Raw genomic sequence first — 12527 nt, forward strand, 5'->3', positions numbered from 1 at the left:
TATCTGGGTGTTGCCACCCACAAACCTTCAACATCAGAGCCTGACTGGAGCGCAAGGCAGCCAGGGATTTCAGAGGGAGATCCTTCACAAAGAGGCCCTACACACCAGGGAAGCGGTAGTTTAAGTCAGAGCTGGTAACGGTGGCATGTCATGTCTCATGAAGCCTGAATTCCAGATGATTTCAATTTACAAGAACAGCTCTGCTTTTAGAGAGTGAGATGTTCAGATGGATGTCAATCTTAACAATTTATCATCTTTGTGTTAAGTTCAAAGCTGCAGCCAAGATGTGGTTAGCCTAGCTTAGCATAAATACTGGCAGCAACTAGCCTGGCTCTGTGCAAATTGATGAAAAAAAATCGACTTAATCTCATGAAATATTCGTTTGTTTTAAATTTCATGTGAACAGGAATTTAAAATAGTAATTCACGATTCAGACATATTGGGCATTGCAACAAACATGCATTATAGAGAGACATATGTTATGGCCAATCAAGAAACCGTTGACAAGACATAACTGCCCCCAAAACCACAACAGTCTGTTAAACAGTCAGCTTTGTAGCAGTTTGTTGGTTTATCTTTTCAATTTGGACAGAACCAGGCTAGCTGTTACCAGCAGCTTCCAGTCTTTATGCTAAGCTAGGCTAAACACACCCTGAATCCAGCTCTGTACTCACACAGATGTGAGATTGATATCAATCCTCTGGCTCTCATAAAGAAGGTAAATAAGCATATTTTCCAAAATGTTGAACTATTATCAACAGCAGAGCTGCTGCTGAAATACACATTACACAAAAACACAAGACATATTTGTTGATTCTGCTGGCTTTTTCCTGAGACTCACTCTCAACTGAACATTTTACCTCCACCTACAGAAACCCCCCAGACCCCCTAAAGTATCACTATGGGATTGAGGCCTGGAGTGTGAGCAGACTCTGGGAATGAACCTCCCATACAGACTGCTGCAGGGGGTTCTGAAAAGCGTATGAAAAACAAATTCATGAGGCATACGGCTCGTTAGAGAAGGGGGACCGGGGTCCCCCACAAGCTAAAGACATTAAACCCCAAATCCTCTCTGGGTCCTTCTTCTGACTCCCCCTTCTGAAATGTATGCGACCTCAAGCACTTCCTGTCCAGAGATGTATATCACATGGTGCATTATCGATAACAGCTCATAAAACCATCTCAGCATCGTGCTGTTATTTTGAGATGCCTTTAAAAAATGTAGCTAATGTCATGGCGATGGCAAAGCATGACAAAAAAAAACTTTGATCATCTTAGCAGGAGCAGTTTAATAACTGAAAGGTTGAATTACGCTGGAAATGGCCTCTAGATCTGAAAAATCCCCCTTTACACAGGAGACTCTTATTCTTGGCAGCCGACACACAGGCTCTTATCACGTAGGGCTCCAGCAGGCCGCCTGGTAATTGCCTTGTTTTCTCTCAACTACCCAAGCCCCAGAGATGACGGGCCAAAGAGCTGCAGAGCTCTGCATGTGCTAGCCTTCACTGTGCTACCAGCCATGTGTCTGTCCAGCTGCTGGAGTAGTTTCCCTTCCTAAAGCTTCACTTTTCTATTCTGATCTGACATGAAGAAAGTGTGCATGGTGGACCTCTGAGACATGAATGCTTTACGCTGTAGGATGAACAATAGTACAGGTTGAGTTTGTGTCATAATATTAACATTTATATTGCAAAACAGGCTAATTATCTGTTTTTTTAGCATAAAGACTAATGGTGAAGTGCTTTTTGTATCAAAGTGTTTTCATACCCGGTGTGTGTAGTCTCCACATACGCCCTGGAGAAAACAGAAAAAAGTTTCATCAGAAAAATACTTTTTCATCTTAAAAATTCATATCAGAAAGTCTCTGTTATAAGTGATAACTGAGGGCAATATATTTAAAAGGAGGTGTTTACCAGGCAAGGAGGGTTCACCAAAAATCAGCTTTCATCTTTTGTATTGTAGGACATGTCGTGTTTCACAGCTTGGCCCATACGAGGGACTAAAAGTCAGGATATTTCGACCTCTGCTGGTTCAACTCTGAACTTTTTATGTAATTCCTCCTTTAAGAGTCCCACAGCTTTATGGAAGCGCGCTGCTAATTAGCTGGAGTGCCCATTACAGAAAATAAACATCTGAACCTTTCTTCCACCACTGCTGGCTGGTAAACTATAAGATGTGTTACTTGGCCAAGTCGTCAAACTACCGCAAACCATGTCTCACCTTCTCCCCTCTGGGTCCATGTTCCCCCTAGAAGAGAAACAATAAAAGGTGGATGAGATAAGTGAGTGGTTAAGCATTGAGCAGGTTATTGATGATGAATGAGATCCGACTTGAGGAACTTACTTGGAGTCCTTTAACACCACGCTGACCCTGAAAAACAACAGCAGCACAGTCGGTCTTAAGGCTTAGATTCAACATGACTGAAAACAAATGGCTCAAATAAACATGATGGAAACGAGTAAGAATGCCAAGGTATCAATCACACTGATGAATTAGCTATTACAGGAGTCTATTCCAATTACTTGTTGTGGGTGAAGGCACTAATTTTGACTTCCCAGCAGGCCCTGGGGCGTGCCCAGTGTAAGTAGCTGTCAGAGCTCAGGGACTGGTTGATTAATGAACTCAGGGAGAGGGCCCAGTAGGACACATCCACTCCACCCCATGCTGCTGACCCCACAGGCTCGGCAGCTCCAAAGCCACTTTGTGAAGGCAACAACATCTCTATACATCTACCAGCCCAGCCCTCAAAGCCCTGTTTAATGCTCCCTGACATCTGTCAGGAAGGAGACTGAGTAACAGGAGCTCATTACGGCCCCATTAATCAACATTAAACATTATTTCAACAGTATCCAGCCCCACTTGGCCTCTTGGAAATTCTGACATTTGTACTGGCATGGAGATCACTGGAGCTGTCCTCCTGCTTTAGAAAACAAACCCCCGATCTGGCCCAGAGTAATGGTCGACCAACAGAGGCGTGCGAGAAGCTACTGAATTCAGCAGCGTCGGCCTCAGATGGACAACACTGAAATGACCGACATGCACGTGGCAACATCATTCAAGAAGAGAGCTCTTTATACAGCAGATCTGTATTGAAGCTAGAAATAATTCAAGATGATGATCCAAACTGGTAAGAAACTCCAACAGAGTGAGAGAGCATTGATATCGAATGATTCTGCAAAACCTCAGAATGTGTCCAATAATTATGTTTGTTTTATGTTCAAATGCTTAAAAGTTTAAGATTGTGGATAAGTTCAGTAAAAGAATGAACTTTAGATGTCTGTGACAGAACACAAACAACAGCCTTCACACACACACTACTTCCTTCATTGAAACTGAACATTAACTTAAATAGTTAATGGACTGTATTTGTATCGTGCTCTTCTAGTCTTCCAGCCACTCAAAGCTCTTTAACACTACATGTCATCATTCACCCATTCATACCCATTCATACCCTGATGACAGGAGCTACTATGCAAGGTGTTACCTGCCCATCAGGACTAACTAACATTCATACCCATTCATACACCGCAGGCTCAGGAATCAAGTTTGTTTGGGAATATAGAACATTAACGGTGAAGCAAATGCTTGAGGCTTTAAATGTCCTGTAGCCTCAGTGAGTGTAAATCCCTTTGGGCCCATTTCACTTGGTCAGAGTTGTACCTACTAACTGCATGCAACCCACTCTTAGCCCATCACTGTGTGATATAAATCAGGCCAATCACATATTTGCTTTGGCTTGTTGGTGTAAATTCCATACATGCTCAAAATGTTATGGGCTCAGATGACCGGTGTGGATGGTATTATAGTGCAACTATGTTTATGACTGCTTACCATGTCTCCCTTCGGTCCGTTCTGTCCCTGTGAGAACAGTAAAGCAGTGAGTGCAGGTGGTATAATAACAACAGATACCGCCACTTGATTTCCTCGGACAAAGTTCTTAGAAATATTCATAGCGTGTTTAACCCCGCCCGATAAAATAACAGTAATGACGCTAATAGAGATTGTATTACAAGAATGACCATAATCATTCTTAGCTTAATTATGCTGATTATCACCACTGAGTGCTTCTGGGTACTGAAGAAGCACTCAATTACTCAGTTATTTCACTTTTTGACAGGAACTTGGGGAAACTCACAGACTTGCCATCCAGCCCAATTGGACCCTAGGACAAGAGAAGAGAAGGGGATGTTTTAGTACATATGGAGATCAGCAATAGCATGGCAAATGACTGCACCAGCTGGTCCCGTTACAACATCTGTTGGAAAGCTATCGATTTGCAAATACTCACTATATACTTAGCAGTTAAAAGACAAATGCAAAGGTGATGTCAGTGTAGATGAAGCCAACCATGTTGGCAGTAAAGTGAAATGTAGGTTACGATAAACCCTGATTCAGGATCGTCCTGTTCATCATGTAACTTGTAAATATCAGTGGGACTTCATACATTCAGCAGCAGGCAGAATGTTGAAATACTTGTTAGTATTTTACCTACCTACCTCTCATGCTCGTAAAGGAACAAAATAAAGTTTTCTCCTTCCCCCACCCGACTTGAGTACGGTTGAGAAGCCCTCAGTGCTGCCACTGGTGGCCAGAAGCTATATTGCAGCAATGCTAGTAATTGAAATAGTATTGTCATCTATAAACCTTCTGCCTTTGGTCAGTGGGGAAATCATTTCTGATCTTTGTTGGCTTGTTTTGTATTTTATAGAATAAATCATGTTGTTGTTTTTTATTTTGCTTCTTTACAATACGTACTTTACTTCAAAGTCAATACAAGATTGCTGACAACCATGTCAGTTTGTTTTTTAACCTGTAACATATAAAAAAAGTTTAAAAAGTATATAATTACTATTTTACTTAATTATTTCTTCTAATCAATCATGCAAAAAAGAAGTAAATAGTCACTGGTGGTGTATCATTGGCAGCTGATTCACCGTTATTCAGAATGCAGATTTACAGATATCTATAGGAACTAACCATTCGTTAGCATATTATCTAGCTCTCAATTCTCAATTCACAATCTTCTATCACTATTTAGTCACACATTTTCTTTGTGACGTCTTTGTGAATACATTAGTTTCTTACCTGTTCGTCACTTGTAATTATTTTGTAATTACGCCCTCCTGCCTTTAGTTTATTCAAGTAAAATCTAAATACACACATGGTCATGACTTACTGGAAAGCCTGGAAATCCTCTTGTCCCAGGTTGTCCCTGAAGAGAAACAGAAAGAGCAGTGTGTTTGTTGTTGTTCTGAAAGTCTGATTTAAAAAAATCAGCTGGAAGCAGGTCAGTGGAAGAGGAACCAGTTCTCTCCTACTGAGGTTTGAGGTGAGAACAAACATTGATTTTGGCACAAGGAGTGATCCTGAAGACTCTGGGGAACACATTCAGTGTGTGTGAGTGTGTCCTCTCTGCACAGGAGGAAATTGGATGCTGAAATGGAACACTAAAAAGAAAAGCGTTCTAATCTGATAAAGATGTAGGACTAGGGGGAGAAGGGTAATGAGCTCAATGAGTGTATGTCAATAACAACTAGCCAGGATACTTCAGCTGAACTCTTCAAACTGGCAAGAGACATGTAATATCCCCGGGAAAACAGTGATGTGGAAACAAAGATGTAGGGATCGACAATTACAAGGCGGTGAACGTGACTAATGACACAGATTGCCTGGAGGCCGAGGTAGTGCCCGCAGCTTTGAAAGGTTTCTATCCAAAAGACCAGACGTAGTATTGTTTTTATACGTGGTTTTAGAATTTGACAAAAACAAACTCTTAACTCAAGGTCCAAGGATAATTTCAAACTTTTCATAGTCTTGTGATCAAACTCCAAACCTCCCTTTGGTTACTAGTTCTAAAAAAATGTATATATATATTTACTCAAGGTTATTTTTTTCTAGCTTTTAATAGCATTTTTAAATGAATGTAAATTGAAATCTACAAAAAATTTAAGACAAATATTCATGCGAAACATGAAAAAGACGTCCTAAAAGAGCTGCTAGTGATGACCATGAGATGCAGCTGGAAGCTCTTTGAAAGAGCAAGTAAGTGCACCTTGAGTTATTTCTTGTTTTAACAAAATACTATTTCCAAGGTCAATAATTAATTTCCACTGGCAAGAAGTATTTACATAATAAGTAGATACATGATACATGATAAAAGGATGAAATCTCTGCAAAATACTAAGTTTCTTCTTTGAGTTAAGTGACTTTTCATGCTCAACTCTTGGGGCTAAACACACAAGTTCTCAAACTACAGAATCTGTTGATGACGATCATGAGATGTGGTTGAAAGTTCCAGAAAAGCTTAACATTTAAAATGAAGAATCGCCTATTAGACTCACTGACTCCCAATCTAGCATGGAAATGCCTTTTGCAAAAGTTCCCATGTAAACAAGCATTATTTTCATTCAAATCTTTTCCTGCATGTAGTTAAGAAGTCATTGTGCATGTGCTATAAAACATCTCATGCATATATCAATAAAATGAGTGTTATGCAGCATATGGTCTCAAAGTGGAGAACATCTTTGCACTCATCCATCTAACCCGATGAAATGACAATGTGGAGAAGAAGTTGAGGCACCGAGCTGGCCTCAGCTGTCAGATCCTCTCACTTTCCTCACCTCTCTGTTGAATTAACTCTCTTTTTCCGTCTAAGGTCACGACTGGAGTCTCTCATGTCAATCTCACCTGCTGTGCTGAACTAGCTTCTAAGTGTTTCTGACTGACTGGCCCTCTAAGTTCTGAACTTGGCTCCTACTGAACAGAGCTTCCTACACAGCCTGGTATTCATTAGAGGTGCCTATAACCATCTAGCAGGAGTGGGCACACACGGGTTCAGATTGTAAGAACCACCAATTAGAAGAACAGATGTGTGCTCCACTTAAATTGGCTAGACTTAGGCCATCCTCAGAAAAAGGCATATTATGGTACTTAGAGGCCACATTGTCCACCTGGAAACTGAAAAGGAGAAGAAAAACAAACACTGAAAGCATTTGGCCTCATGACAGGAGAATTTGGTTGATAACAATAGACGTCTGGATAACTAATATTGAGCCCAGTTGGACCAGGATGGATTTTCTCGTGTTGCTTCCTGATAAATCAAGCATGACTAATGATCCAACATGTGGCACAATGCTGCTGTTTCCACAGTCTGTAATTATATCGCATTATTCTATCATTTGTGGTGTGTTGATGTGCTTGACTGGACTCTCCAATTGTCTAGTTTAATCAACAGAACTGAAGGTCTGTTGTGTTTAGGAACCCTAATGTGTTAAGCAGGGGTGTAATACAATGCTTGGTTTGATTCAAGATTAGAGGTTTCTGAGGTGTAGGGAGGGGTACAGGCACTTACCGGAGGTCCTCTTGGACCAATGATAGACAGACCTGGCTCGCCTGGTGCTCCCTATCGATAGATAGAAGAGAGGAAGAAAGAGGAAGATATCATTAGAGAAATTCAGCACATCCAAAAGTAATTAGCTTTAGCGGAGGCAAATCCATCCACAAGCATCTGTCCAAACAAACACTGTGTCTAATCCTGACACATGAATACCTCCTCTCAGACAACGGTGGTGGACATGCAGAGAAATGTATGTCTCACTCTGGTCAGTGAAGTTGATCCACGTGATCCTGTGGAATAGGTAATGCTAGAGGCATGGCGACTATTTGTAGGGTTAGTTGGTTAGCTGCTTTAGTTAGCGAACTAACTGCTAACAAGCTGACTGGTTATTATGACAGAGACATATTTGTAGCGACTTCTCGAGTCGTGTGACAAAGCTAATAGGCTTCCACTCTTTTGGAATCTGAAGACTGTTTGCTATTGATCGAGAGCACATCAACTCATGTCAAAATCAATCAAAGCCTAACTACCATCGCCCATGCAAGCAAAACCTCACAATGCAGCAATTTAATCTTCGATAATTTTGCTGGAATTTTGAAATGCTTGAGGCCTCAAATATTTAGATTGACAATCACTTTCATCCCAGACCAACTGGTTTCAGGACCGTACTTCAGAACTGGACAGTGTGACTCAAAAGGTCAGCGGTGCGGCTAAACAGTGGAGTGCCTCTGGGCTCTAGATTTGGCCGAGAATAGTTGATTTGAACCTGACCCCCCCGCCTGCACAATCCCGCAAACCACTAAGGCCACATTGGCCAACTCAGGTTTCCAGCACTTTCCCTTAATAGCTTCTGTCCTCCTGAAGGGAAACCCTATCTCAGGGACATATCTGATGGTCATCCATCAAAGTAATTCTAAATATTCCTGAACAAATTTGTTTTCTCACTCTTGGTTTGTTGTCAGATGTATCACCAAGGGGCCAGAAGGCAAAGGTACTGGTGGAAAAACAAGATTCCTTTCATCTGAGGCAGTTTTCAGTTACTTGATTGGTTTTCTACAGCTTTAGTAGGTTAGACAAGTGAAGATCTACAGACACACTCATGGAGACATTGAATGACTTTGATTGCAAGAGGTCAAGGCAATGAGCCAAAGTTAGAATCACAACTAAAATACTCATACACCAACATAAAACCAGGACCCACTCATACACCAACATAAAACCAGGACCCACTCATACACCAACATAAAGCCATGCATATGTTGGGGAACACAACCAGACACAATGATGGAGATCTCATTTCCTTCTAAATGGAATTTTCTCAAGCCCATAAAGAGTAGGGTGTCCATCTGCTGTGCTTTTTTTGCAAAACCAATCCATCATGTCTTTCTGTTTTTTCTCTCAGCCGGAGACACTTTGTCAGTCTCTTCCCCCAAACACTGTCCCACTAAACCCACAGAAGCCACTTGTTGGAAGAGTGTTTTGGAAAAAGTTTGTCTTCATTTATTCATTTTGAGTTTGGTAAATATGGCCCTGACAGTTTCTTGCTCTCCAAATGTTAGCTCCTTCCTGAACCTTCACTTTATCTCTAAAACTTAAAGACGTAAAAAGACGAAGGAGTGAAAAAGGTTAATATTAGTGCTGGGCAACGATTACAATTTTTAATCGTGATTAATCGCATTGTTATGGCAAATTTCAGTAATGATTTCAAAAGTAGTGTATTGCACACGTTTATTTTAAAAGTACTGCTATATGAACAAAAGGGCAATAACATTTGGTTTGCAAACACTTTAAACAGATAAGGATCTTTTTAGCAGCAGTATTCCCTTTACACAGTAGCAGTTCTATCTCGTCACTATCTGTGCTCAGTGTGCTGACTTTATGTGAAACGTTCCACTGCTGTGCAACAGGAATAAAATGTTTCAGCACGTTTCAGCTAAATGTCTGTCTTGTGTCTTCATGACAATCAGAGCATGTGAATGCAGCTCTACTGTTCATCAACATAATGCTGTAACTCCGAGGTGATGATGGTGACCCAGCGATGTCCAGTAGTCTCCAGTGAGAGCAGCAGCTGGTGCACGTTGTAACGCCATCACTTTTGTAGTCCTCTCCTTTAATACAACTCCTGTATTCTTGTGATGGTGCGTCTTGAGGCTCATACGTGCCGTCATTCGTTGTGATCCTAAAGGTGCGTTCACACCAAACGCGACGCAAACGCACCTTGAGAACGTTCCTCAGACCGACATCTTCCACAATACTAACCGCTGCAGTTTGTCTCCACTTCTCTGTAGCATGTTAGCTTGTCTTGCTTTTGTTTATCTATACTTCTCCCACACGCTGCATCAACGTAGTCTGAAGACTTCCTCCACCGCTGCCAGTGAGCAACGCACTTTCAAAATAATAATTTTTAAAAAATGCGCTAACGAGCGATAAAATAATTGTCGGCATTAATTAATTAATGTCTTAACACGATAATAACGCGTTAACTTGCCCAGCACTAGTTAATATGAAAACTATTTATAAGATATTGCTCAACAATGTCTTGGAATACAGAAAGTGGCCCCGCAGATTCCCAAACATGTTCAGTCATAGTATGAAGATGCCCTGTGGAGTTTACTCGTAAACTAAGTTTCTGTTTCAATTCACAGTGTGAATCCTTGAGGCCCAGCACATGCATTTGTAAAGCCAATTTTGAAACGTGCATTGTTTACACCAATGGCTGGTAGTCCTCGTCTTCGCTTTCTTTGTTCTGATAGCACTGCATCTATTGGCATGTCACTGCTGTGTGTCACTGATGTTGATCAGTGGAACAGTGTGAAACCATTGGTGTGCATCATGCACGTGCATCTATCTATCTACACAAGAACAAACAGAACAGGGACTCACCCTTAGAAACATTGCTCCATAGCTCTGAAAGTGATCAACTCCACAGGTTAAGTCTTCAGATTGACAGCAGCTGTGTGTAACTTGATGTAACTTCCACATTTGGAATTTAAACTCGGCCTTCAGCAGACTGCAGCAGACATCGATACTCTTTGAGGGTAGAGTTCATTTCATTGATGTGAATAAAAGTGATCATTTTGATTTTTATGTGCTGCTGACCATGACAGGTTTACTGCATGTTTACCATCTCTGTTGACACACTCATGCTATTCATGAAGCCAAGTGGGAGATATCGGAGCCTACAGTCAAATTTGTTTTACATGGAAATTCCACCTTGAGGCCAATATCAATCTTTTCTCTCCCAGCTGGCAGCTTATATTCATGGTAACTTCTATAAGACGGTTGTGCAATGCACCAGAAACAACATTTATTTATCTCAGTATATAACTCTATTCATTCTAAGTTCTCTTTGAGAAGCCTCTACTCTGCTGTGGCTATATAAACCTTTCTCCACTTTCTTTGGGGAGTTTTAAATTTGAACTTTCAGCCGCTTATGTGACAAATCATTACTATTGTGTTTCATGGTGTAAAGAGTTCAGGTAATCCAACCAGGGTGGGAAAGCATTAACAGAACGTGAAGCTCATGCTGTTTGAAAATACAGACCTGAGACCCTGATATAAATCACATGCAACCTGTACAGTGTACAGGTTGCATGTGATTTATATCTGCACTTCTAACCACCACCAAGTCACTTTTTTAGCAATGCCTCAAATGAGCAGCCTGATGATAATCCACCGTTCTACGGTTCTTCCTACTCGCGCTGATGACGTTTGACGATAGATGACCAAAGTAAGAAAGGAGCGCTAATCAAAGTCAAACACTTACAGGACAATGTTTGTCTTTGACTGATGCTAAAGTGAAGCATTTTGAAGTAATCCTGCTAATGGCACATGGTCCCAAACTTACCTTCTCCCCTGCTTGTCCTTTTAAGCCCTGGGATCATCAGTCACAGCAGACACAGTCGCATGCAAAAAGGTGTGAAGGGAGGAGACACAAGAGAGAGAGGAACCAGTGTTAGAGATATGGAGAGGGTTCGGGGCATGCAGCATCCTCACTCAGGACAAGTGATGAGGAGGTGGTGAAAGAACTACGGCGAGCAGCTGTATGTGGAAGTTAAGTGGAAGCTAAAGGCCTCGGTGGGCTTCAAACAAAGTGCTGGTCGGATCACCTAATGGGTGTCTGACACGTCCTGTCTGATGGTGGAATCAGAGATCAAACATTGAAGATGTGAGATTCAGTGCATCATGCAGCGCTACCATTTGTCTCTGCTTCAGGTCTGTGCATTGAATCAGCCACATCACTGTAGCTTCTCTGAGAAAGGTAGTTTTTCTTCCTTATACAATCATCAAAAGGAACACTGGTACATTTGTTTTATGAGGCCATTTTACACAAACTGCCTCCTTATGTTCGCTACTGACTCCTACAGCTACAGAGACATTTAAAGTGGATTATTTTATAAGCATGCACGATGTTAAAAAGAGGATTAAGGACTATTTGACCACTGAATGTGTCCTGTCAGTGTTACTGAGTGACACTGCTAATTCTTTTTAATTATTTGTAATTGTTTGATGTAATTTGCTGTTTGTTATAAGTCTGTTAATTGTGCTTTTATGTGAAACTGTATTTGCTGCCGTCTTAGCCAGGACTCCCTCAAAAAGACATTTTGAATTTCATGGGACACTGGTAAAGTAAAGGTTTTATATAATATCTACAAAAAATAAACCATTAAACAGACGCCCACTTTATGCAGCTTCTTTTGAATATTCTTCAAGCAACTTTCCTTACTTATTGGGCTTACTTTTGAGGAGAGACTGTCCAAATATTGTCCCCAAATACAGGACTCATTATGATGATATTACAAAGACATACAAGAGAGACAGAGTTCTTGGCGAGACTTACAACCAAGTTCATTTAAAGCAACTGAGACTTAAAAGATTGCAGCACATAAGTGCAGCATCGGGATGGACCTTTCCAACAGACACCATGATAAATAGTATAGGTTCAACATTTCACTTCACTTCCTTTGAGAAGGGGCACGAAGGAAAGCGTGTGACTCCCATGTCATCTCACTATTACTGGCCTTTCATTTAAAATGAGATAAACATCTGCATTGTCTTAGCCAGGTGAGAGGCCTGTGAGCTATGCAGACCACAGTGTCATATGAGTAAAACATATAAATAATACCTATGTGTGATGGGGCTGAAACTGTTGTAAATATGGCATATCCAAAAGAAATATTCAAAACTAACC

General features: G+C 41.0%; 1 protein-coding gene across 24 annotated transcripts in view; it reads right to left on the bottom strand.

Annotated features, from left to right (window-relative positions):
• Positions 1 to 12527, bottom strand: part of col13a1 (collagen, type XIII, alpha 1) — a 135625-nt gene that overhangs the window by 40019 nt on the left and 83079 nt on the right. For 17 of the 24 annotated variants that reach the window (XR_004213694.1, XR_004213692.1, XR_004213688.1 and 14 more), the window contains 9 exons: positions 11184 to 11210; positions 7352 to 7402; positions 5177 to 5212; positions 4136 to 4162; positions 3832 to 3858; positions 2344 to 2370; positions 2221 to 2247; positions 1768 to 1794; positions 26 to 97 (listed from right to left, as the gene is read on the bottom strand). Coding sequence is in view for 5 of the 24 variants with exons in the window: in XM_031873089.1 (XP_031728949.1) it covers positions 26 to 97; positions 1768 to 1794; positions 2221 to 2247; positions 2344 to 2370; positions 3832 to 3858; positions 4136 to 4162; positions 5177 to 5212; positions 7352 to 7402; positions 11184 to 11210 (321 nt within the window). In the remaining 19 variants the exon portion in view is untranslated. The remainder of the gene's footprint in view (positions 1 to 25; positions 98 to 1767; positions 1795 to 2220; positions 2248 to 2343; positions 2371 to 3831; positions 3859 to 4135; positions 4163 to 5176; positions 5213 to 7351; positions 7403 to 11183; positions 11211 to 12527) is intronic. The other 7 variants (XR_004213703.1, XR_004213697.1, XR_004213695.1 and 4 more) reach the window with 2 other exon arrangements.

Source organism: Anarrhichthys ocellatus, unplaced genomic scaffold (assembly GCF_004355925.1).
Source record: "Anarrhichthys ocellatus isolate YVR2014 unplaced genomic scaffold, GSC_Weel_1.0 scaffold68, whole genome shotgun sequence".
In the NCBI taxonomy this organism is placed as follows: domain Eukaryota; kingdom Metazoa; phylum Chordata; class Actinopteri; order Perciformes; family Anarhichadidae; genus Anarrhichthys; species Anarrhichthys ocellatus.